The sequence below is a fragment of the Chrysemys picta genome, chromosome 4 (assembly GCF_011386835.1).
Source record: "Chrysemys picta bellii isolate R12L10 chromosome 4, ASM1138683v2, whole genome shotgun sequence".
Taxonomy (NCBI): domain Eukaryota; kingdom Metazoa; phylum Chordata; order Testudines; family Emydidae; genus Chrysemys; species Chrysemys picta.
In genome coordinates this window covers 98,299,149-98,322,646 of record NC_088794.1, presented here as the reverse complement: position 1 = coordinate 98,322,646, position 23,498 = coordinate 98,299,149, and the positions used below count along the sequence as shown (strand labels likewise).

At 41.5% G+C, this 23,498-nt stretch overlaps 1 protein-coding gene across 21 annotated transcripts in view; it reads left to right on the top strand.

Moving 5' to 3' along the window:
• The window catches only part of RYR3 (ryanodine receptor 3), a 561,484-nt gene that overhangs the window by 473,385 nt on the left and 64,601 nt on the right, over positions 1-23,498 (top strand). For 17 of the 21 annotated variants that reach the window (XR_010601063.1, XR_010601064.1, XM_065595379.1 and 14 more), the window contains 12 exons: positions 1,330-1,381; positions 2,438-2,494; positions 10,756-10,855; positions 11,057-11,136; positions 11,463-11,539; positions 13,725-13,798; positions 14,059-14,076; positions 14,543-14,623; positions 15,127-15,215; positions 15,781-15,909; positions 16,289-16,393; positions 23,306-23,387. Coding sequence is in view for 19 of the 21 variants with exons in the window: in XM_065595379.1 (XP_065451451.1) it covers positions 1,330-1,381; positions 2,438-2,494; positions 10,756-10,855; positions 11,057-11,136; positions 11,463-11,539; positions 13,725-13,798; positions 14,059-14,076; positions 14,543-14,623; positions 15,127-15,215; positions 15,781-15,909; positions 16,289-16,393; positions 23,306-23,387 (944 nt within the window). In the remaining 2 variants the exon portion in view is untranslated. The remainder of the gene's footprint in view (positions 1-1,329; positions 1,382-2,437; positions 2,495-10,755; positions 10,856-11,056; positions 11,137-11,462; positions 11,540-13,724; positions 13,799-14,058; positions 14,077-14,542; positions 14,624-15,126; positions 15,216-15,780; positions 15,910-16,288; positions 16,394-23,305; positions 23,388-23,498) is intronic. The other 4 variants (XM_065595380.1, XM_065595375.1, XM_065595371.1 and 1 more) reach the window with 1 other exon arrangement.

The window sequence follows — 23,498 nt, the reverse complement described above, 5'->3', positions numbered from 1 at the left end:
GGAAAATGGTTCAAAATACCACTGGTGGGAGAGTGTGATTTCCTGGTAATGCCAGTTGCTGCCTTATTTGCAATTAGACTACTAGTTAGGGTTACCATACGTCCTCTTTTTCCCGGACATGTCCGGCTTTTTGGCAGTCAAACCCCCGTCCAGGGGGAATTGGCAAAAAGCCGAACATGTCCGGGAAAATGGCGGCTCTGCTCCCCCCCTGACTCTTCGGCTCTGTTTAAGAGCTGAGCTGCCCGAGCGCTACCGGCTTTGGGCAGCCCCTATGCCTCCGGACCCTGCGCCCCCAGCCGGGCACTTCCCCTCCCGGGCTCCGGCGGCGCAGGGTCCGGAGGCACAGGGGCTGCCCGAAGCCGGTAGCGCTCAGGCAGCCCGGCTCTTAAACAGAGCCGAAGAGTCGGGGAGGAGCAGAGCCGCCGCGGCTGGAGGCTCTGCTCCTCTTCGGCTCTGTTTAAGAGCCGGGCTGCCCGAGCGCTACCGGCTTCAGGCAGCCCCCGTGCCTCTGGACCCTGCGCCGCCGGAGCCCGGGAGGGGAAGTGCCCGGCTGGGGGCGCAGGGTCCGGAGGCATAGGGGCTGCCCAAAGCCCGAGCGCTACCAGCTTCACGGTTTGCCGGGCAGCCTCCAGACCCTGCGCCCCCGGCTGGGCACTTCCCCTCCCGGGCTCCAGCTGCGCTGGGGAAGCGCCGGCCGGGGGCGCAGGGTCTGGGGGCTGCCCAGCAAACCCTGAAGCCGGTAGCGCTGGGGCAGCCCTTTCCCCGTGGCTGGGAGTGGGAGGGAGGAGGGGCGGAGTTAGTGCGGGGAGGGGGCGGAGTTGGGGCGGGGCTAGGGTGGGGAAATGGGCGGGGCCAGGGCCCGTGGAGGGTCGTCTTTTTTTATTTATTAGATATGGTAACCCTACTACTAGTAGAAGAACAAATTACAGACAAGCAAAGCAATCCTGCACTGTTTTGCAGATTCTTCCCTATGTTTTTTTAATACATAATCTACCTATAATCTTATCACAGATAATCATTAGACAACAGGAATAGCTATAACTGTTATCTCCAGCCTGCTTTTCCACACATCAGCACTGCCTGTTAATCAGCAGTAAAATACATAACTATCTTACTCACCTGCACATACATATGAATAAAATACGTTTTAACAAAGAATTTCACATGGACTGAGAGATTAGGAGATATGTTTACAATATGGCTTGCAGGTAATGAAGTGTATACCTTCCCCTTAATGAAAATGAAACCTGCGTTCTGGCAGCATTATAAGAACCTCTGATGTTAAACCCATATAATAAGCATTTTGAATTACATTTTTTCCCCCTACAGCAAACTAGATGATGATCCTTTATACACTGCCTATTCAGCCATGATGGCCAAGGTAAATATTTAATTTCAAGCCCCATTCCCCATCCCACACATGCACCTCCAATTTATTTGTGTATATTTTCTGCATGCTTTCTCCTTTTATCCTTTTGTCTCTTGATATTAGTGGTTCCTGGTTTGTACTCTAGCCATATTTTTATGGAAACATTGAATCAAGTTCTTCCCTGAGTTACGTACTCCCATGGGGTTGGATTTAATTCATTGGATTAGCACAGGTGTAATTGATGGCAGAATTTAACCCGTTGTTAGGGCCCAAACATGGGACTTTTCCTACTACAGAAAATTACTATTTTGCCACTTCTGCTACACTGTCTTAAACAGAAAATGATTTAATGCTTAAAAATAAAAATTTTTAGAGACCCTCTTCAGACAAAACTACTATTGACTTCAGTGTAAACTTACCTAAAGTATGGACGGAGACAGGACTTAATATTTGCTCCTTAACAATATATTTATTATGAAATAGGTCATAGAAAATCAGCATGCTTTAATCCCTGGATTGCATTTAATGTTTGGCAATCAGTACTTACAGACACAAATCAATAAAAATCAATATTCATAACAGGGTCAAATGGAATTACAACTTCATCTGAGAAAAAAACATGAGATCAAAGGCATATACTATAGATAAATGTACTGAAGTATGACCAAAAAACCACAACCTGGAATAGCAACTTCATTTTATTTGTTGAGTTTTTCTACGTGTGGGCTAATACTTTAAGGCACTCTCAGCCTTGAGGAATATTAATTTCTTAGCATTCAGGAGCATAAGTGTTAAACATTATAAATATATATATTTTAAATGCTTTAACTACTAATGGCTTTTCCCTCTCTAAATCTCTTTGCTAGCTGCATTGTCAGTAGTAAGTAAAGTTGCAGTATTTACATAGAGTAGGTTTTAATATGCTTAATTTTCTGCTTATGCTTGTAATTGTTTTAGAAAGTTTCTGTTAATTGCTTTTTGTTCACTCAGCACAAATTGTAATAAAAATAACCACAATTTGTTTCGAACTGAGTATAAATTTGCAATTTCTTGTTCTAATGTAAAAAGAGCTGTCAAAGTGAAGAAGAGGAAGAAGAGGATGAAGAAAAAGAGAAGACATTTGAGGTGAGAGTTTAAACTGTCTTTCCACACTGAGTTAAAGCACAGAACATCATTTTGACAGGAGCCTGATAGAAGAGATGCAATGACAATAGCCATGTGGAGGATATGGAGAAGTTTTGCTACATTATTTATATAATAGCAGATCAATGTATTGACACAAATTTCTGGAACCAGAAAAGCTATAGAATAGGCTGGCAAGCTATCTGCATCACGCTCAAATTTCTAATCCGTTACCCTTAAGGCTTTGCCTGAATCTGCTCCTGCCTATTTTTAGGCTTGGAAAGATTAGATTTTTATCTGTAAATGTCAATAAACATCAAGTTACAGGCACAAACTGATGAAAAAATATTTTCATCGATAATAACAGAAATTTACAGATAGGTAAAGAATGAAAAATGCTGATTGAGAACTTAATAGAGTTTGATTTTAAGATATTTACTTCCTGTTTTGACAATTTGTGTTTCAATGGTTATAAAACTTTAATATTTTGAAACTCATTGTCTATTGTCTGATTTCTGTCTGTCTGATTTCCCCCAGAGTTTCCTGCAACTGTGAAAATGTAAATAGATAAAAATGGAAAAAATACTAAAAAATAAACATTATCAGTCAAAATTATTTAAAAAAATAATAAATTCTGCCAGCTGAGCTATATTTTGTTTTCATTTCTTCTTACTTTCCCTTCTGTTGACTCTGCTCTAGCTCACACCTCAACACTCCCTAAGTTTCCTTCTCCCACTGTCATCTTTTTGTCGTCTTCCATGCTGCCCCTAATACCTGGAGCAGTTTAATCTTTTGGAGCATCATGCAACCATCCTTATTTCATTAATCTCTCTATCAAATACATTTATTCTACATAGTTTATCAGTTAATCTAGCAATGGATCTAGAAAGGAGTATTCACGGCTATTATCGTGCACATGGAGTCATGGCTCCATGCATCAGGGTTCCCAAGGGAGGTCCAGAATACCATTGAGGACCTCCCCTTTGATGAATCACACCTCTTCAACCTCTTTTCAATGGACAAGTCCCTCCATGAAGGATTCCAGGGCTACCCTCTGTTCGCTGGGGATATACATGCCTGCCCCAAGAGGAAGTTTCGCCGCCCATTGCTCAAATCTAGATATGTGGCTCAGCAGTTTTTCCACCAGAGTCTCTATGAACTACCACATAAGAGACAGAGGGGTCAAACGTCCCATTTTCCTACACCATCTGTAACAGGCTGAACACCTCAATCTCAGCCCCCCTCAATGTTATTATTGACAGGATCTTAAGAGCCGCAAAACACTAAGACCAACCCCTCAATCCCCTCACACCATTTGGGGGTCATTTAGCACTCCTTTTAAACACCTGGAGTGCAGTAACAATGGACAAGTGGGTGCTGAATATCATCCACTTTGGCTAAACAATAGAGTTTGCATCCCTACTTCCTCCAAAAAACCCGTCCCCACTCACCTTTGGGGACCACTCTCATGAGAGTATTCTCAAACAAGAGGTAACAGTGCAGTGACGAGCAATAAAATACATCCCTTCTCAATACCAAGAAAAGGTTTTACTTTACCTACTTCCTGATACCCAAAAAAGAAGAATGGTTGGAGACCAATCCTCGACCTCTGCCATCTCAACCATTTCATTCACAAACTCAGATTTCACGTGCTCCCATTGACAGCTATAATTCCATCTTTAGAAAAGGGCATGTGGTTCATGGCTCTCGATATGCAGGACAAGTACTTTCATGTAGACATTCATCCTGCTCACAAATGCTTTCTTAGATTCATGGAAGGCTCCGACCATTTTCAGCACCAAGTACACTCCTTCAGAATAGTGACCTTTACCAAGATACAGTGCTGGCCTTACCATGAGGTGAACTGAGGTGGCCGCCTCAGATGCCAGAGTGTGGGGACGCCACTAGGACCCAGAGTGTAGAAAATTGTGTCTGCTGCTGGTGCATATGTATTCTCTCTGATCTAGATGCATAGAGACGGTGGAGTGCTGTGCTGGAGGAAGGAGGACACAGGAGACATAACAGGCAGGCAGGAGAAAAGGTGAGGGAATAACAGAAAGCAGCAGGAGCTGCAGGGAGAGAGAGGAGGGAGAAGCCTCTTACGTACCTGTCTAGCACCCCCAGAAGTCTGGACTGATTAACACCAGCTTCTCAAGGAGCTTCCTGTTTCCTGCTGCTTCCTTGAACCCACTTGAGGAGAACAGGCAGTCAACTGAAGTAGTAGGAGCCAGTTAGGTCCTTAATATACTGATATCTTCCCTCACTCAGGCCCTGCTAGCAACCTGCTTATTTGTCCCCTTCAATTGAGTGTTGAGAGCCACTCTAGGTGGCACAGAACAGCAGTCATGAGTGAAAGAAGAAAACGCCCCTCTGGGGCAGCATTCAGAAAAAGAAAGAAAGCAAAGGAAGCTTTTCTACCTAAGCAGGAAGGAGCTCTCCTGAGATACATAGACACAAATGTTCACGGTGAGTCTTCCGGCCCCAGTGAGGATGTGAGTGGTGAGGAGATGCCTGATCTTCCAGTTAGTCAGAGTTCAGGTGACCTGGCAGCTACTGAAGCATCCATATCTCCATCTCAAATGGATGTAACCGTGCACATTCCTGAAGAAAAGTGTAGATCAGAGAAGAGTGTGGTGGAGACGCAAGAAACAGCTGCTGCTGAGTTTAGTTCCTTAAGTCTAGATGATCTAAGACTGTGGACCCACTTGAGCAGTAGCCTGAGGGACTTCCTTGTACTGCATGAGCTACAGTAAGTGGAAAAACTTCATGTTCCCCAAAGACAATGAAAATAGAAGTTTCCATCCAACACATTACTGGTGCAAAATCCCCAATGGTGACAAAGTGGAGAGGCCCTGACTTGTGTACTCAAAAACCGAGAATGCTGTATACTGTTTTTGTTGCAAACTCTTCCAGTCTAATGGTCCAGCCACATTGGGTTCTACAGGAACAAAGGACTGGAAAAATCTGGCTAGAAATCTGGCATGCCATGAGAAGGCAGCAAATCACCAGAGAGCATTCCATAGGTGGAAAAAGCTTGAGATGAGACTAAGGTTAAAGACCACCATAGATGATCAGCATCAAGAGAAGATTGCATAAGTCTCTTTACTGGCAAAATGTTCTGAAAAGGCTCATTGCCATTGTGAGAATGCTTGCTACCCAAAACCTAGCACTGTGTGGCACTTCAGATCAGCTGTATGTGCCAAACAATGGAAACTTCCTTAAAATTGTGGAGCTGATGGCTGAGTTTGATACTGTACTCCAGGAGCATCTAAGAAGAGTCACCACCCAAGAAATGTACACACATCACTACCCTGGAAAAACAATTCAAAATGAGATCATACAGTTACTGGCAAGAAAAGTCAAACAGAAGATTGTGGCAGATCTGAAGTCAGCAAGATATTATTCTGTTATTCTGGACTGCACACCTGACATCAGCCATACGGAGCAAATGACTTTAATGATGTGTTTTGTAACAACAACAGAACCTAGTGAAAATGTCCCTGCAATGGTGACTGCCAGAGAGCATTTTCTAGAATTTATTGACATTGATGATACTACAGGAGCTGGTATGACAAATGTGCTTCTTAAAAAGCTGGAAGATACGGGAATTGTGATAGCTGACATGAGAGGTCAGGGCTACGACATTGATGCCAACATGAGAGGAAAGAACAGAGGAATGCAGATACAGATCCAAGAGTTAAACTTTCGAGCTTTTTTTGTCCCATGCCGTTCTTATTCATTGAACTTGGTGGTCAGTGATGCAGCATCAGCTTCTAATGAGGCTGCTGAATTTTTTAATGTAATTCAAAGCATCTGTGTATTTTTCTCTGCATCATCTCATCAATGGCAAATTTTGAAGCAACATCTGGGAACATCCTCTCTGACACTGAAACCAGTTAGTGCCCCACGATGGGAAAGTCGAGTGGAGGCGATAAAGCCTATCAAACACCTAATTGGGAAGATAGATGATGCCATAGTTGCCATTATGGAGGATAATGCTATGACAGGAAATGGAGAACAGTGGCATAGGGAAATGGAATCACCAGAAACATACATAACTTCAAATTTCTGTGTGGCTTAGTGTTGTGGCATGACATACTGTTTGAAATAAATGTTGTAAGCAAGAGACTCCAAGGTGTTGACCTTGATATATCTGGAGCAATGGAACAACTGGACAAAGCAAAGTCATACCTACAGTCTTACTGGTCAGATGAGGGATTTCAAAATGTTCTGAAGAGTGCGCAGAAGTTGGCAGAGGAACTTCACACTGAAGCTATTTTCCCACCCATTCAAGAATATAAGAAGAAGAAGACATATTGGTTATGAGGCACGGGATAATCCCATAAGAGACCCCAAACAACAATTCAAAGTTGAATTCTTTAACCAGGTGCTAGATTGTGCAATATAGTCAGTCAGTTGAAGAATGTTTCATGCAGCTCAAGGAACACAGTAGTATATTTGGGATGTTGTATGATATTCCAAAACTCCTCACTGTACCTGAAGAAGACCTACACCAGCAATGCATAGCACTAGAGATAGTGTCGATACATGATGACATGCGCAATATTGATGCGAGTGATTTAGGTGATGAACTGAAAGCCCTTTCAAGATACATTTCAGGAGGATCAACTCCAAAGGTTGTTCTGGAATATATGTGCACAAATAAGATGACCACCCTCTTTCCAAATGCTTTTGTTGCTCTGCGCATACTTCTAACACTTCCTGTAACAGTTGCTAATGGAGAACGCAGCTTCTCTAAGCTGAAGTTAATAAAAACACATCTCCGCTCCACAGTGACACAGGAGAGGCTGGTCAACCTTGCAACCTTCTCAATAGAGCATGAGCTGGCCCAGACTGTAGACCTTCAGGAAGCAGTTCAAACCTTTGCAACCAAGAAGGCATGGAAAGCATCACTTTGATTATTCGAACAGATAAAAATGCCAGTGTTTACTATGCGGACAAGAAAAGTTACATTGGTTGTTCAGGCGTTTGAAAGTTAAGTGTTACTTAACATTTTTGAACAAGGCATCTTAAGTTGTTAGTTCTCTTTTATTGGGGTAGGTAGCAGAGCAGTACCATGAGAGGAGTAGAACAGGAAGAAGGCAGAATTGAGACCTTTCAAAGTTTTGGCCCAAGTGAGGGAGCATAGGGGCGTCATTTGAGCTCCCCACCTCAGGTGCCAAAATGTTGTGGGCCGGTCCTGCCAAGATATTCTCAGTAGTAGCAGCCCACATCAGACATCATGATCTCAATGACTGGCTCCTTGTTGCCAAGTCCTGCCAGGAAGCCTATGCATCCCCTTCCATGATGCTACACATCCTCTCTTCACTGGGAGTCAGAATGAATGTTAAAAAAAATCTGTTCTCACCCCCACACAATCTCTGGACTTCATCGGGGCAACTTTATATTCCATCACCGCAAAACTGTACCTGCCCAAGGACAGGTTCCAGACCATGAACAATATCATAACTCATGTCACAAGCAACCTTTGACTACCCATCAAGACATGTCTGTCCCTCTTAGGTTATATGGGTTTGTGCACCTACATCATCCCATTCGCAGGACTCCACCTTCATTACCTTCAAACTTGGCTGTGGTCAGTATAGTCTCCAAGCCGTCATTCTATGAACCTCATAGTGACAGTTCCGGCCAAGTTATTGTCTTCGCTGCTATTGTGGACAAATCCTCATTGGGTATCTGGCCAGGACCATTATTACAGACGCATCCCTATTAGATTGGGGAGCCCACATGAACAGCCACACAGCACAATGTGCCTGGACATCTTGAGAATCCAGGATGCATGTCAATATCCTGAAGTTTTGAGCAGTCCAGAAGCCATGTGAGTCCTTTCTTCTGTTTATCTGCGCTCACCATGTCCTTATAATGTCAGACAACACTATGACTGTCTTCTACACTAACAAGCAGGGGGGAGCAAGATCCGCCTTTCTATGTACAGAAGCAGTCAGTCTCTGGAACTGGCATATCAGCAATCAAATCACCCTATTGGCAACCTACCTTCAAGGGAAGCAACATGTCTGCTGAGGGTATCTGCAAGCACATTTTCCAATTGACCATGAGAGGGAGCTCCATGACTCAATACTGCATAGTATTTTCACTCAATGGCGGCCCCCAACCAGGGATCTGTTCAGCTCTCAAGTGAACAGGAAATGCACCACATATTGCTTCAGAGGAGCACTAGGTCACCACTTCCAGGGTGACACTCTGCTTCTTCCTTGGTTGGACCAGTTCAATTGTGCCTTCCATCCATTACCTCTCCTGTCACAAGTTTTACACACAATCCAGCAGGACAGAGCATGGGGCATCCTCATTGCCCCCTTCTGGCCCCACCAGTTCTAGTTTCCCAAGATCCTATGGATGTCATCCTGACCACCAATCATCCTATCAACATTCCCTGAACTCCTGACCCAGTGAGAACAGCAAGATCAAGCACCCCGATCTGTGTACACTCCACCTCAAGGCTTGGTATTTGGATAGGCATCATCCTTAGAACATTCATGCTCCACAGCCAAATGAGAAATCCTCTGTAACAGTAGAAAGAACTATACTACCAAATGTTACCTAGCTAAATAGAAGCACTCCTCTTCTTGAGCACTCCAAAAAGGCATTCTCCCAGAGACTACAAATATTTCTCTCATCTTGGACTACATCTTATCTTTGAAAACATTGTTTGTCCATCAGCTCCTTGCAAGACCACTTGGCGACAATCAGTGCATACCATCCAACTTCTCAGGGCTACTCAATCTTTGTACATCCACTGACCAATAGATTCTGGAAAGGCCTAATAAAAACCTTCCCACCTACTCAGAAGTCTACTCCCCAGTGGGACCTGAATCTTGTTCTTTCAGTACTCCCAAGTCATCCTCCCGTGTTTTGAGCCTTTAGCTACTTGCTCCATGTCCCTCCTTTCCATAACATCACTTTTCTTGTAGCCATTAACTTAGCAAGAACATTCAAACATAACATTCAAAAACCAGTAGGAGAACACTTTAACTTGTCTGGTCACTCAATGACAAACCTGCGGGTGGCAATTTTGCAACAGAAAAGCTTCAAAAACAGACTCCAACGAGAAACTGCTGAGCTTGAATTGATATGCAAACTAGATACAATCAACTTAGGCTCCATGTAAGTATGCTCACACTTCTTATCAAACTGTGTGTACTGGGCTATCTTGACTGACTATCTTGATTATCACTTCAAAAGTTTTTTTTCTCTTACCAACTCTGAGAGGCCAATTAAGTAAGACAGCTCCCACCTTTTCATGCTCTCTGTATGTGTATATATCTCCTCAATATATGTTCCATTCTATGCATCCGAAGAAGTGGGCTGTAGCCCACGAAAGCTTATGCTCAAATAAATTTGTTAGTCTCTAAGGTGCCACAAGTACTCCCGTTCTTTTTGCAAAATGTAATAGTATACCAGTCAGTCAGGCTTTATTTCTTTAACCAACATTATAACTGATTTGAATATTAGTTATGTACATAGTGGATATACCTAACAAATAAACACAAGTAGATTGAAAGAGAAGTCCTCAGTACAAATAAATCCAAATTTTTGTGTATTTTTGTGATCATAAAAACTGCTCAATTAAAGAGATTCGAACATGCAGACTACAGGCAGGAAGCAGCAGTATGAGGGGAAGAACTGATTTAGGAAGTGGCATCCAGGAATGGTAAAGGTTCTGCAGGAAGAGGGAGGTGGTTTTAATCAGATATTTCCCAACCTTTAATAAAGTTCAGATTATTTTAGGGGCTGAGAAAACATAAAGGTCAGTTCTTATTTCACTTTAGAATCATGAAAGATTAGGGTTGGAAGAGACCTCAGGAGTCATCTAGTCCAACCTCCTGCTCAAAGCCCACTTCTAATTTTGATGTTCACATTTGGCACAAGCACACAGATCTATAGCCAACAAAATCCATCCTTTAGATTCAGACAATGTTGCCTATTTTAAATTTTCTTGTTGCTGAATATTTCCCACCCTCTTGTAGAGGAGATGTACAGGTGAGGAATAGATGAATTAAGGAACAGAAGGTTTAAAAACACTGTGTATAAACAACACTCCTTTAAAAGATGGAGCAGTTTGAGAGAGAAGCCTATCTTCTGGCCACCAGGTGCATTATGGATCAGATTTTGTGGTCCAGCCAAGCTCTGCCTGAGTGCAGCTAATCTGACTCTATAGCCGTACTGGTCATGCTGTATGTACATGCAAATAGTGCATTCATTGTGGTGGTTGTTTCCAAACTCAGGAGAAAGAAATGGAAAAGCAGAAAACTCTTTATCAGCAAGCTCGTCTGCACGATCGTGGAGCTGCTGAGATGGTTCTTCAGATGATTAGTGCAAGCAAAGGTAAAGTTCTGTGAAGTATTTAAATTATGTTAAACCAATTTGCAATTATATAAATATATCAGCTTACTAAGTGCATAGTATATAATAAATCAGAATTAAATGCATATTATGAACTACATTAGGTATAGTCTCTGTTCTGTTTTTCCAATCTAATCAGTTACGTTAGCACAGATTTTAATTATTATATGATTGTTTTGACAGGTGAACTGGGCCCCATGGTTATTGAAACATTAAAACTTGGCATTGCCATTCTAAATGCTGGTAATACCTTAGTTCAGCAGGTAACAATATTTAACTTTTACAAGCCTTCTCTTTGTAAAGGAAGCATATTATTTTGAGAATTTTAGTTTATTACTACTGCTCTTATGCTAAGAGGAGTTTGGTTAATTTTAGATTAGATGGCAAAAAATGTGGGGAGTAATATTCTGGCTGGTTGAACAATTAGATGCATACTAACATGATTAAGGCTAGAGCAAACTACATTTTAGTCAAAGCAAAGATCAAATATATTACTGGCCAGTTTTGTCAATATGACAATGATAATTTGGCAAATTGTCAAATTATGATGATTTTTATATAGATTTTCCTAAATCTCTCTCTCCTCTAGAAAATGTTAGATTACCTTAAAGAGAAGAAGGATGCTGGATTTTTTCAGAGTCTCTCTGGCTTAATGCAGTCTTGCAGGTAAAAGCACAAACCATGTTGTTACAGCTTTAGTAGCATCTAGTTTGGTGGCTAATTGCTCAGAGTTGGTGCATTTTGAAGGTTTGGATTACAGCAGTCAACCACTGAGCTGGGAATTGATCTAGAGGGAATTGTATTTGTGGATCTTAGGCACTTAAGAAGAATAAGTTCATCTGTGGAATATTCTTCCAAGAGAAGATAAAGCGTAGGCTGACCTTGTATTTCTTAGCAAGCACATATAAGAGTAATACAGCATTTAGTAGGTTTTATCTCAGTGGTGATCTGCAATGACAGTAGTACCTATTGCCCATGTGTGTCTTTCTGGGCAATAGTAAAAACAAAGTTCATTTGAAGACAGACCATAAAATGTAAAGGACACTGGAAACAATATGCTAGTGTTTCAATTTTTGGTTTTAAATAATATCACTGTGAATAAAAACAAGTGCATGTGTCACTGTGAAACTAAATGAACTGCACTAGCTAAAAAGATTAAAATGTATTCAGATTAGAGAAATAAAATTATTTCACCAGTGTAGAGAGAGAGGTTACCATATTCTGTTCTGGGAAATGAGCTTTGCTGTATTAGCAATAAAAGTTATTCCTGGGGGAATTCTGCACCATTGCACATGCACAGAATTTATGTCCCCCCACAGATTTCTTTGCTTCCCCACAGAAAAATGACTTTTTGATGGGGAAGCAAAGGGAAGCCACAAGAACGGTCATGCTCTCTAGCAGTATGTTTCGGGTGCCCAGGGCAGCTGCCAGAGAGGTAAATCACTGTGGGGCAGGGAGCATGACTTGGGAAGACCTGGCTGGTGGCTCCTATCCTATGGCAGGCTCAGCTGCTAGTCCCGGCTGGGATGTGGAGGTCGGAGCCAGATCAGACCACCCTCAGATTTCTCCGCAGCTGCAGGAAGCTCTGAAAATCCCGGCCCCACTTGCTGCACCTATCACTCCTCCACTGGAGGGGGAGGTATCCCTGTACAGGGAGCTGCTCCCCCATCCACCCAATCCCCATGCATCCAGACCCCCTCATACCCAGACTCTGCCGCCGAGTCTCACACACACACACACATACACCACACTTAGAACCCCGCTGATGAGCCCCACTCACCCTGCAACTGGACCATTGCGACAAGCCACCTGTACCCGGATCCCCTCCCCATCAAGCCCCAACCAGCTGCAGCTGGATCCACACCCCACTGAGCCCCACTCCCCCAGTATCTGGACCCCCCCACTGAGCCCCCAACAATCAGACCCCCGCCATGCTCTATCCCCCTGCTGAGCTCCAACCACCTTCATCTGGACCCTCCTGCAGAGTCCAATACCGTTGCACCCAGAACCCCCCAACAAGCTCCCGCACCCAGATCCACTACTGAGCACACCAAGATTGCCCCACATAGAACTCTCTCAACCCACACCTGGATCCCCCCACACTAAGCCCCTGCACACTTGGATCCTGCCTTGCTGAGGCCCTGGGGTGTTTCTGGAGCAGGCACAGTCCTTGCGCTGTGTCAGGGTTGGGTGCATCATTGAGTCCCTGTCCCGGGGGCAGGGGGCAGGGGGCAGGGAGCTACACAGTGATCTCCCACCTTTGTGCAGCCAGTGGCCTATGCTCCCCAATTCCATGTTGGAGCCTCCAGATTTATTTGACAAATAAAATTTGCAGAATTTTAAAATATTATGTGCAGAATTTTTATTTTTTTTGGCGCAGAATGCCCTCAGGAGTAGAAAATCAATCTTTCAATACATTTTGACCTTGCAAGACAATTAGACTCTCAATAGAGTCCTTTTAAATGATAACAGTTTGGTAGAAACTATACGAATGAGAAATAAAGTGAACTCCAATTATGACCTTTTTGGGGGTGGGGCACAATTGAATAATATTTTCGGTTCCTTTTCTCTTCTACATATAGATGTGTAACTCCTCTTGATATTAATGGTAGTAATAGGTGTATATCAAGAGGAGATTTAAACCTGTATCTTTTCAGAAACAGACACTGGGCCCATATCCCCCTCCAAACCCTTTTATTTAAAACATGTTTCATTTTATATATACGAGTCTGTGTGTATCACAATGGGTAAAACGTGTGGGTCAAGGCTTCCAGAGAGTTCATGGAGGAAATTAATTTTGCCGTTACATACAGCAGTAGAACTTTCTCAATTTTCTGTGCTTTGTTAAAAGTGTTCTTGACTTGAATGCATTTGAGAGACAGAATAAAGCAGAAGGCCTTGGAATGGTTACTGAAGAAGGAACTCGTAAGTACAATGAATAAAACCCATTTAATTCAAGTAGCAATTAAAGAGTTTATTATGCTTCCTTCTAAAACTGGAATTTTCAGGGCTGTTTTAGCACATTGCTCTGTTTATTGATAGCCTCATTAAAATTAGGATTAGATTAGCCTTTTTAACATGGTTAATGTTTATTAAAATTCTAGCAGTAAACATTTGAACGGAAATTATCATGTAACTTACAATTTGCTTATCCTGTATTCTTATTATTTTTCTCTGATCCACAGTCATCGTTCGTGAGCGTGGTACGTTTGGGTTTACAGCTTTTGATGCTATTGTGTGTTGCAAATACAGAAAGAAATCTTCTTTAATTGCATCTTCCCAGACATCCTTTAGGTTTAGTTTTATGGTCTGCAGCAGGTTGCGTGTTGAGCTTGGACAAAGAGTTTGATGCTTAATTAAAGAAGTGTCTTTCATATTTAAGGCATGGTTTTATTGACAACTAACCATTTACTTATTAGAACTTTAGTCCAGTAGTTTTTACCATGAATGCATTGGAGTGCTAAATATTTTGGCTTTTGCTTTTTCTGTTTCATAATTTGTTTTATTATCATTACTCTCAGTACATTTATTTAAAATTACTTTAAAGCAGCTTACAGTATTTGCTTTTTATTAGAATCACTTATTTTGAAGGACGCTGTTTGAAGAATATATGTTTTGCATGTTTCATAATGAACAATGATCACATTCATTGTACTATATATTTTCAAGGTGAGAAAGTGCTACAGAATGATGAGTTTACTCGAGATCTGTTTAGATTTTTACAGCTGCTTTGTGAAGGTCATAACAATGGTAAGTAGACTGGAATGAATTTTCAGGAAAGTGATTGTATTCAGACTCTTAAAAGGAAGGACAGTAGTCCTTAGTATTGATGCTATTCAAATTGACTTTCTGTTTTTTGCTAAAGATAATCAAGTCAACACTCTAAGCTAAAGTGGTTCTTCAAAATGTGACAAACCATGCAATCTAATCAACGTTCAATCTTTAACTTTCACCCTTTAACTAACAGTCGTAATGACATTCCAGAATTTATGCATCTCACCATTAATAGAAAGATGGATGGCAGGATATTCACAAAAAAGTTCTTGTTATATGTTTCAATTATGATATATTTCAATAAAATTTCCAGACTCTTTGATAAGCATAAGTGCTTTTAAGTGTAGTGTATATGAGATGGTCTTTCACAATTAGTAGCTATAAGAGTAACTTTCCTCTTTAATATAGTGGAATAATCTCCTATTTTTTTGTTTCTTATACATATATATTTATCAAACACAAATTATTTGTGATTTCAGATTTTCAGAATTTCCTGCGTACTCAGATGGGCAACACTACAACAGTGAATATTATTATCAGCACTGTTGACTATCTCTTACGTCTTCAGGTAAAAAAAAAAAAAAAAAAAAGACAAAGACAAAACAAAGAATAAATTATTCCCCTCCCCTTGCACTTTTGTGAGGCTAAAACGAAGAGCAGCACTAGCTTTGTGTAGTCTTTGCACTGGGAGTATCACAAAGATCACTTTGTCCCCACCCCTGTGCAGGTGAATGAGGAAGCTGTCTGCACCCTCTGCTCTCTCACCTGGTGCACATGCTCATGACTGCACATATTTTGGATGGACTTAATTTCATTTGTGATTACTAGTGTGGTAATCCTGTAACTAACAGCTTTAATATTAAAGTGTACGCACTTGTTATCTTCATTTTTAAACAGCCCTTAACTGTCAGATGTGTCTTTGTAAAACAACTGAGTGATAATGCATTTCAGTATTGATAACTGCAGAACACATAATTGGACAAAATTGTATAACATTATTGTGGTTAGAAATAAAAGCACATAAAAATGTGAAATCCTATCTACCATTTCAATTTCTGTTGATGTGATAATGTATGGTAATTGCTGAACATATAATATGAGAGTGGAAAAATATAATTGTCATTTGTTCTTAGGAATCAATTAGTGACTTCTATTGGTACTATTCAGGAAAAAACGTGATTGATGAATCTGGACAGCGTAACTTCTCTAAAGCTTTGGCTGTTACCAAACAAATTTTCAACTCACTTACAGAATATATCCAGGTAAATGGAAACCTGACACAGGGATGTTCAAATGTCAATATTTACAGTAAATGTATTTACATATACACTGCCTGATCCTCAGCTGGTGTAAGTTGGCAATTGACATAGCTTCATCTTCATTGATTTGAACTGAGCTATGCTCAATTACATCAATTGTGGATCTGGTCCATAATGTAAAAATCTATAGATATTTTTGTGATTGTCTAATGCATTACATTCACAACCTATGTGGTGATTATATTTTGGAATACATTCTAGAATAACTTCATGGAAAATTGTACCTATTTCTTGGATTGTTCAACTAGGAGTCTTAAATAGGAAAAGTATTTCTTAACCCGATTGATACATATTTTTTCTTTATGCTTTTCTTTATTTTTAGGGTCCTTGCATAGGTAACCAGCAGAGTCTGGCTCACAGTAGGCTGTGGGATGCAGTTGTTGGCTTCCTTCATGTTTTTGCCAACATGCAAATGAAACTCTCTAAGGTATTTTCAGTTGTTCAACAATTATCTATAGTGCATCTATATTGTAAGCATAAAATGCAATAAAATGTGCAGTGAAAGCTATAAGTCAATTAGGAGTACGGTCTCTGTTCAGTTGTGTATAGCATTCTTATTTTCATTATGTAACAAATAGCTCTAAACTTAGATGATAGCCCTAGAAAAAAATGTTGGGCCTTCTGCTCTATGAATTATGATTCTCCTCCTATGCTCAAGTGAGTCAGCTAACCTCTTAAACATGTCCACATACAGTGTGCTTCAATTCTCTTCAGACACATCATTCATTACCTAATTGCCCTTATATGGCTAAGGGACTTTTTTTTTTTAAATGGCCAGCCTACAAGTACCATGTTAATGAATCTGAAGCTCGTTATTCACAGCCACTTTAAATAATCTGGTGGTTTTTGCTTTTTTCAAAAGATTTATCTTTGAAATTACGTGTTTTCCATCAGTTGAGAACATACAAGTGGTGCATTTAAGTTCTACAGTTTTCAAAGATGTTTACCATTTTCAGCAATAGCTATGTAACAAGAAAGTTCAGGAAAATGGTAAAATCTCTCAGTATAATAGAAATTTTGTATGGCATCCATCATATTTGCTTTAGATTTAAAAAAATACAGTAGAATGTTTTAAAGAAAAAAATAGTAATATCCTCATTTCACTGATAGGGTATTTGCGTCTATGTCAAAAAAGAACAGAACCGATTAGCATATTTACAATTTGCATTGTGATAATAGATATAGGTTATTTTTAAAGGCTCTTACTCCCGCAGGAATTCTGTGCCACTGTGCATGCGCAGAATTTATGTCCCCCGCTGATTTCTTTGCTTCCCTGTAGAAAAAAGACTTTCTGACAGGGAAGCAAAGGGAAGCTGCAAGAGCAGTCATACACCACTCCCTAGCAGTGCAGGTACATAGTTTCAGGCAGCCTGCAGAGAGGTAAATCACCACGAGGCTGGGGACACCCCACCCAGTGACTCCTACCCTGAAGCCTGGAACAGCTGCTAGTCCCTGCTGGGCTGGAGGCAGGAGAGGATGGGACTTCCTCTTCCCCTGCCAAGGTGTGATTGGGATTGTGTCAGACCAAGACCCAGAAACCTCTCCCAGCTGCAGGAAGCTTGTTATCCTCTCCTGGACCCATCACTCCTCAGCTGCAGGGGGAGGGATCACTGTATGGGGAGCTGCTCCCCCATCCACCCAATCCCTATGCATCCGGACCTCCCATACCCAGACACCCCCGCCAAGCCTCACCCCATACACCCAGAATCCTCCATACTTGAACCCCACCGCACTGGACCTCAACCCCTGCATTTGGCGCTCCCCTGCATCCAGACCCTTGACTCAGAACCCCCCAACCCCTGCACTCAGACCACCCCCCACTGAGCTCCCTGTACTCAAGCCCCATCCCTCCTGCACCGCCCTGAGCCCCCACATCCAGACCCCCATGCCAATGACCCCCAACTAGCTGTACCCAGACCCTCACCCCACCAAGCCCCACTCCCCCAGCAAACTCCCTTGCTGAGACTTCCACATGCAGACCCCTCCGCTGAGCCCCAACCACCTTCACCTGGAAGCCCCTGCAGAGTCCCATTACCCCTGCACCTGGAACCCCCCCCAATGAGCCTGTGTGCATCCAGATCCCCCCACACCTAGACCCCCCCATTGAGCTGCCTGCACCCAGATTGTCCCACAAAGAATCCTCTCACCCCACACCTGGATCCCCACACACTGATCCCCTTCACACTTGGATCCGGCCTGGTTGAGCCTGCCTGCCCCCACCTGGTGCACCTGGCAGAGAGAGGCAGGGCCCCAGGGTGTTTCTGGGGCTGGGGCAGGCTCAGGCCTTATGCTGTGTCAGAGTCGGGTGCAGCCTCACCGCTGAGTCCGTGTCATGGGGTGGGGATGGGGGGCTGCTGGGTGATCTCCCACCTTCGTGCAGCCAGTGGCCAGAGCTCCCCAATGCCATGCTAGAGCCTCTGCATTTATTTATTGACAAATAAAACTTGCAGAATTTTGAAATAGTGTGTGCAGAATTTTTAATTTTTTGGCACAGAATGGCCTCAGGAGTAAAAGGTCTTTCTGCCAGCTTCCTCCCTCTCCAGTAGAGCTGTGTGGGAATAGGATTTTCCAATCCCCACACACGGAAAAAAAAATAATTCCAAATTGGAACAAAAAACAAAATCGCAATTTTTTTCCTCAGGTAGAAAAGACAAGAAAAATACCATTTGGGGGAAATGAATTTTTTTTTGGCTTCTCAGCTTCTTGGTCTTCCCAGATGCTTGCCTGATGAGCTGCTGAGGAGTCAAGGATTCTGAGAAACCAGGCTCCCCAGAAACAAGGGAAGCGGGGGGAGGGGGAAGTATCTGGGACCCCAGAAAGGTGAGCCAGGCAGCTTGTTTGTCTGATTTTCATCAGAAGTTTCAATGGCATTGACTTGCTCCTGCAGAACATTTTGGTTTAATTACATTGGTATTTTCAAACGGAAAATTTTCCATCAGACAGTTTTCAGCAAGCTTTACTCCGCAGTTTACTTCCCACCTTCCTAAAAGTCCCATGTCATATTAGCCTTCCTTCCAGTTTAGGAAAGTGAGATGGAATTCTTTGAAACCCATCACTATTTTTCTTAGATTGGCCTGGAGTTGTTTCTGCAGAACATAACATAAGAACATAAGAATGGCCGTACCGGGTCAGACCAAAGGTCCATCTAGCCCAGTATCCTGTCTGCCGACAGTGGCCAATGCCAGGTGCCCCAGAGGGAGTGGACCAACGGGCAATGATCAAGTGATCTCTCTCCTGCCATCCATCTCCATCCTCTGAGAAACAGAGGCTAGGGACACCATTCCTTACCCATCCTGGCTAATAGCCATTAATGGACTTAACCTCCATTAATTTATCCAGTTCTCTTTTAAACGCTGTTGTAGTCCTAGCCTTCACAACCTCCTTGGGTAAGGAGTTCCACAAGTTGACTGTGTGCTGCGTGAAGAAGAACTTCCTTGTATTTGTTTTAAACCTGCTGCCTATTAATTTCATTTGGTGACCCCTAGTTCTTGTATTATGGGAATAAGTAAATAACTTTTCATTATCCACTTTCTCCACATCACTCATGATTTTATATACCTCTATTATATCCCCCCTTAGTCTCCTCTTTTCCAAGCTGAAGAGTCCTAGCCTCTTTAATCTCTCCTCATATGGGACCCGTTCCAAACCCCTAATCATTTTAGTTGCCCTTTTCTGTACCTTTTCTAGTGCCAGTATATCATTTTTGAGATGAGGAGACCACATCTGTACGCAGCATTCGAGATGTGGGCATACCATCGATTTATATAAGGGCAAGAATATATTCTTAGTCTTATTCTCTATCCCCTTTTTAATGATCCCTAACATCCTGTTTGCTTTTTTGACTGCCTCTGCACACTGCGTGGACATCTTCAGAGAACTATCCATGATGACTCCAAGATCTTTTTCCTGATTAGTTGTAGCTAAATTAGCCCCCATCATATTGTATGCATAGTTGGGGTTATTTTTTCCAATGTGCATTACTTTACATTTATCCACATTAAATTTCATTTGCCATTTTGTTGCCCAATCACTTAGTTTTGTGAAATCTTTTTGAAGTTCATCACAGTCTGCTTTGGTCTTAACTATCTTGAGCAGTTTAGTATCATCTGCAAACTTTTCCACCTCACTGTTTACCCCTTTCTCAGATCATTTATAAATAAGTTGAATAGGATTGGTCTGAGGACTGACCCTTGGGGAACACCACCAGTTACCGCTCTCCATTCTGAGAATTTACCATTAATTCCTACCCTTTGTTCCCGGTCTTTTAACCAGTTCTCAGTCCATGAAAGGACCTTCCCTTTTATCCCATGACAACTTACTTTACTTAAGAACCTTTGGTGAGGGACCTTGTCAAAGGCTTTCTGGAAATTTAAGTACACTATGTCCACTGGATCCCCCTTGTCCACATGTTTGTTCACCCCTTCAAAGAACTCTAATAGATTAGTAAGACATGATTTCCCTTTACAGAAACCATGTTGACTATTGCTCAACTGTTTTTCTATGTGTCTGACAATTTTATTCTTAACTATTGTTTCGACTAATTTGCCCGGTACCGATGTTAAACTTACTGGTCTGTAATTGCTGGGATCACCTCTAGAGCCCTTTTAAAATATTGGCGTTACATTAGCTAACTTCCAGTCATTGGGTACAGAAGCCGATTTAAAGGACAGGTTACAAACCTTAGTTAAAAGAACAGGAGTACTTGTGGCACCTTAGAGACTAACAAATTTATTAGAGCATAAGCTTTCGTGGGCTACAGCCCACTTCTTTGGATGCATAAGTGGGCTGTAGTCCACGAAAGCTTATGCTCTAATAAATTTGTTAGTCTCTAAGGTGCCACAAGTACTCCTGTTCTTTTTGCGGATACAGACTAACACGGCTGCTACTCTGAAACCTTAGTTAATAGTTCCACAACTTCACATTTGAGTTCTTTCAGAACTCTTGGGTGAATGCCATCTGGTCCCGGTGACTTGTTAATGTTAAATTTATCAATTAATTCCAAAACCTCTTCTAGTGACACTTCAATCTGTGACAGTTCCTCAGATTTGTCACCTACAAAAGCTGGCTCAGGTTTGGGAATCTCCCTAACATCCTCAGCCGTGAAGACTGAAGCAAAGAATCCATTTAGTTTCTCCGCAATGACTTTATCGTCTTTAAGCGTTCCTTTTGTATCTATCATCAAGGGGCCCCACTGGTTGTTTAGCAGGCTTCCTGCTTCTGATATACTTAAACATTTTGTTATTACCTTTGGAGTTTTTGGCTAGCCGTTCTTCAAACTCCTCTTTGGCTTTTCTTATTACATTCTTGCACTTAATTTGGCATAAAGAGTTTGCCTCCTTTTAGGGAGTCAGAGACTCAGCATTTGAATGTGGATCTCTTGCATAGTGTTCAGAACAAAATCACATAGCTAATGAACCAGCCCCTGTGTTACCAATGTGTAACCTTCAAGATGCACTATTTTATTTTGTATCTATATCTTCCTGGAGCTGAATTAAACTGACTGAACACTGACAAACATAAGCTACCCCAAAAGGTATAAAATACATAGTTTTACAGTTTTCTAAAGCCTGAATGCTTTTATATTTTTGAATAATGTCAATAATCATGTCATTTTTCTTGTAATAAAAATATGAACTTTGCAACTTCACCACTGCAGATTACCAAATTTTGTCACTTAGTGATTGAGCAAACGTAAAAAAAAAATCAAGATTACTTAATCACAAAATGTTCATTTATTTTGATAACTGTGAGTTAGTTTTAGTTACTCATCTGTACTTATCTGTAACCTCTCGCGCTCCTCCACCACCCAGTTTAGATGCAAACATTGATAAAAATGCTTTGATTGTCTCATAAACTAAATTGATTTGCATACAAGTATGTACGGTATGGCGACAAGGAGTTACAGGATGGGGAGAACTGGGAGAAAAACAGAGCTAGTGCCTCAGGGAACAGCCTAGATCAGTGGTTCCCAAACTTTAACAACCTGTGAACCCCTTTCACTAAAATGTCAAGTCTCGCGAACCCCCTTCTAAAAATGTCTGTTTCCAGGGATTTTCTCCTTTACCTGAGTATAAATTATAAAAGCAGTGATCTTGGAAATATAACATTTGTTTTTATGATATGCTTATTACACACTATTTATTATTAATTATTTATCATTACAGTATTTTTATTACATTTTATGGAAATGGCAACACTCTTCCAAGATCTCACTTTTGTAGCTTGTACCTCCCTTAATAAGCCTGTTATAAGACAAGGTTCCTATGTTTCATCAAGGAGTATCAGATGTGAAACAGTATGAAGGGATTTAAAAAGCCAACTCAAAGAGTTCCTCCTACACAAGCATTCAGTTCTTGAGTAGTCCAGGCCAACACCACATATTACAATAAAGCTTAAACTTGTTCTTCATAATAATTTTAAAAACAATACTAGCTGCCTGTTTCATTTTAAAAACAGCAAAAAAATATCCACCTCCCTTTCCATTTCTTATAAGGAGTCTTGAAGTTTAAATCTCCTCAGTGTGATAAATAGGCTTGCTTTGATCTGCTTAGCTCTTGGAAGTCCAGAGGCTCCAGGCTGCTGGCCACATGCTGCCCAGAGTTCCTAGGGACAGCTCTGTCCACCATTAAGGAATTTTTTCCCAAGACCCCCCTGTAACATTTCGCGAACCCCCAGGGGTTCACGAACCCCCGTTTGGGAACCACTGGCCTAGATGTACATTCCTCACACAGGAGAAAAGAGAGCCACTGCTGACAGACAGCAGCCACTTCCTTCACTTTAGAGGAGCAGCAATGCTTCTCACATTTCCAATCAGCATTCCCCTCCCTTTCTTGTTCTCTCTTCCCCTTTGAGCTACATATAAACATCCTTCTCACCACCATGAATCTTGGGCAAAGTTTTCAAACTTGGGTGCCTAAAGTTAGGCACCTAAATCCACATTGGTCTTGTTATATTAATGTATATTCTGTAAACATATTAAAGTTTTAGTAATATGAATCCTAATATATTGTGCTATGTCGGGGGGATGGATTTTTTTATGTATATTCTCTCATAAATGGATTAGCAAAATTAATAAGGTTCTCCCGCACTAATAGTCTCCACTTCAGTAGTCCTCAGTACTTTATTACAACATACCCCAATGCTCACACATCTGCTCTAGTTGGGCACATTGTATTGTATGAGATTATTATAAAATATCATAATAGAAATGACTGTGAACGATCCTGATGTATCTGTGTTTACTAGGACTGTATCTGATAACCATGCCAAGTGCTATTTCTTCCTGTTAAATGTATCTTTTCTTAATAAGAAAAAAATGTGTACACCATTTATGTTGCAGGATTCCAGTCAGATTGAATTACTTAAGGAATTGTTGGATCTCTTGAAGGATATGGTTGTGATGCTGTTGTCACTACTTGAAGGTCAGATCTATTTTTTATAATTATGTGTTATTACTTTCAGTGTTATGAAGCTGAGCTGTCACAATGCAATAATTAATCTTTCAGAATTGTTCTTTAATTGCATTTTTATTA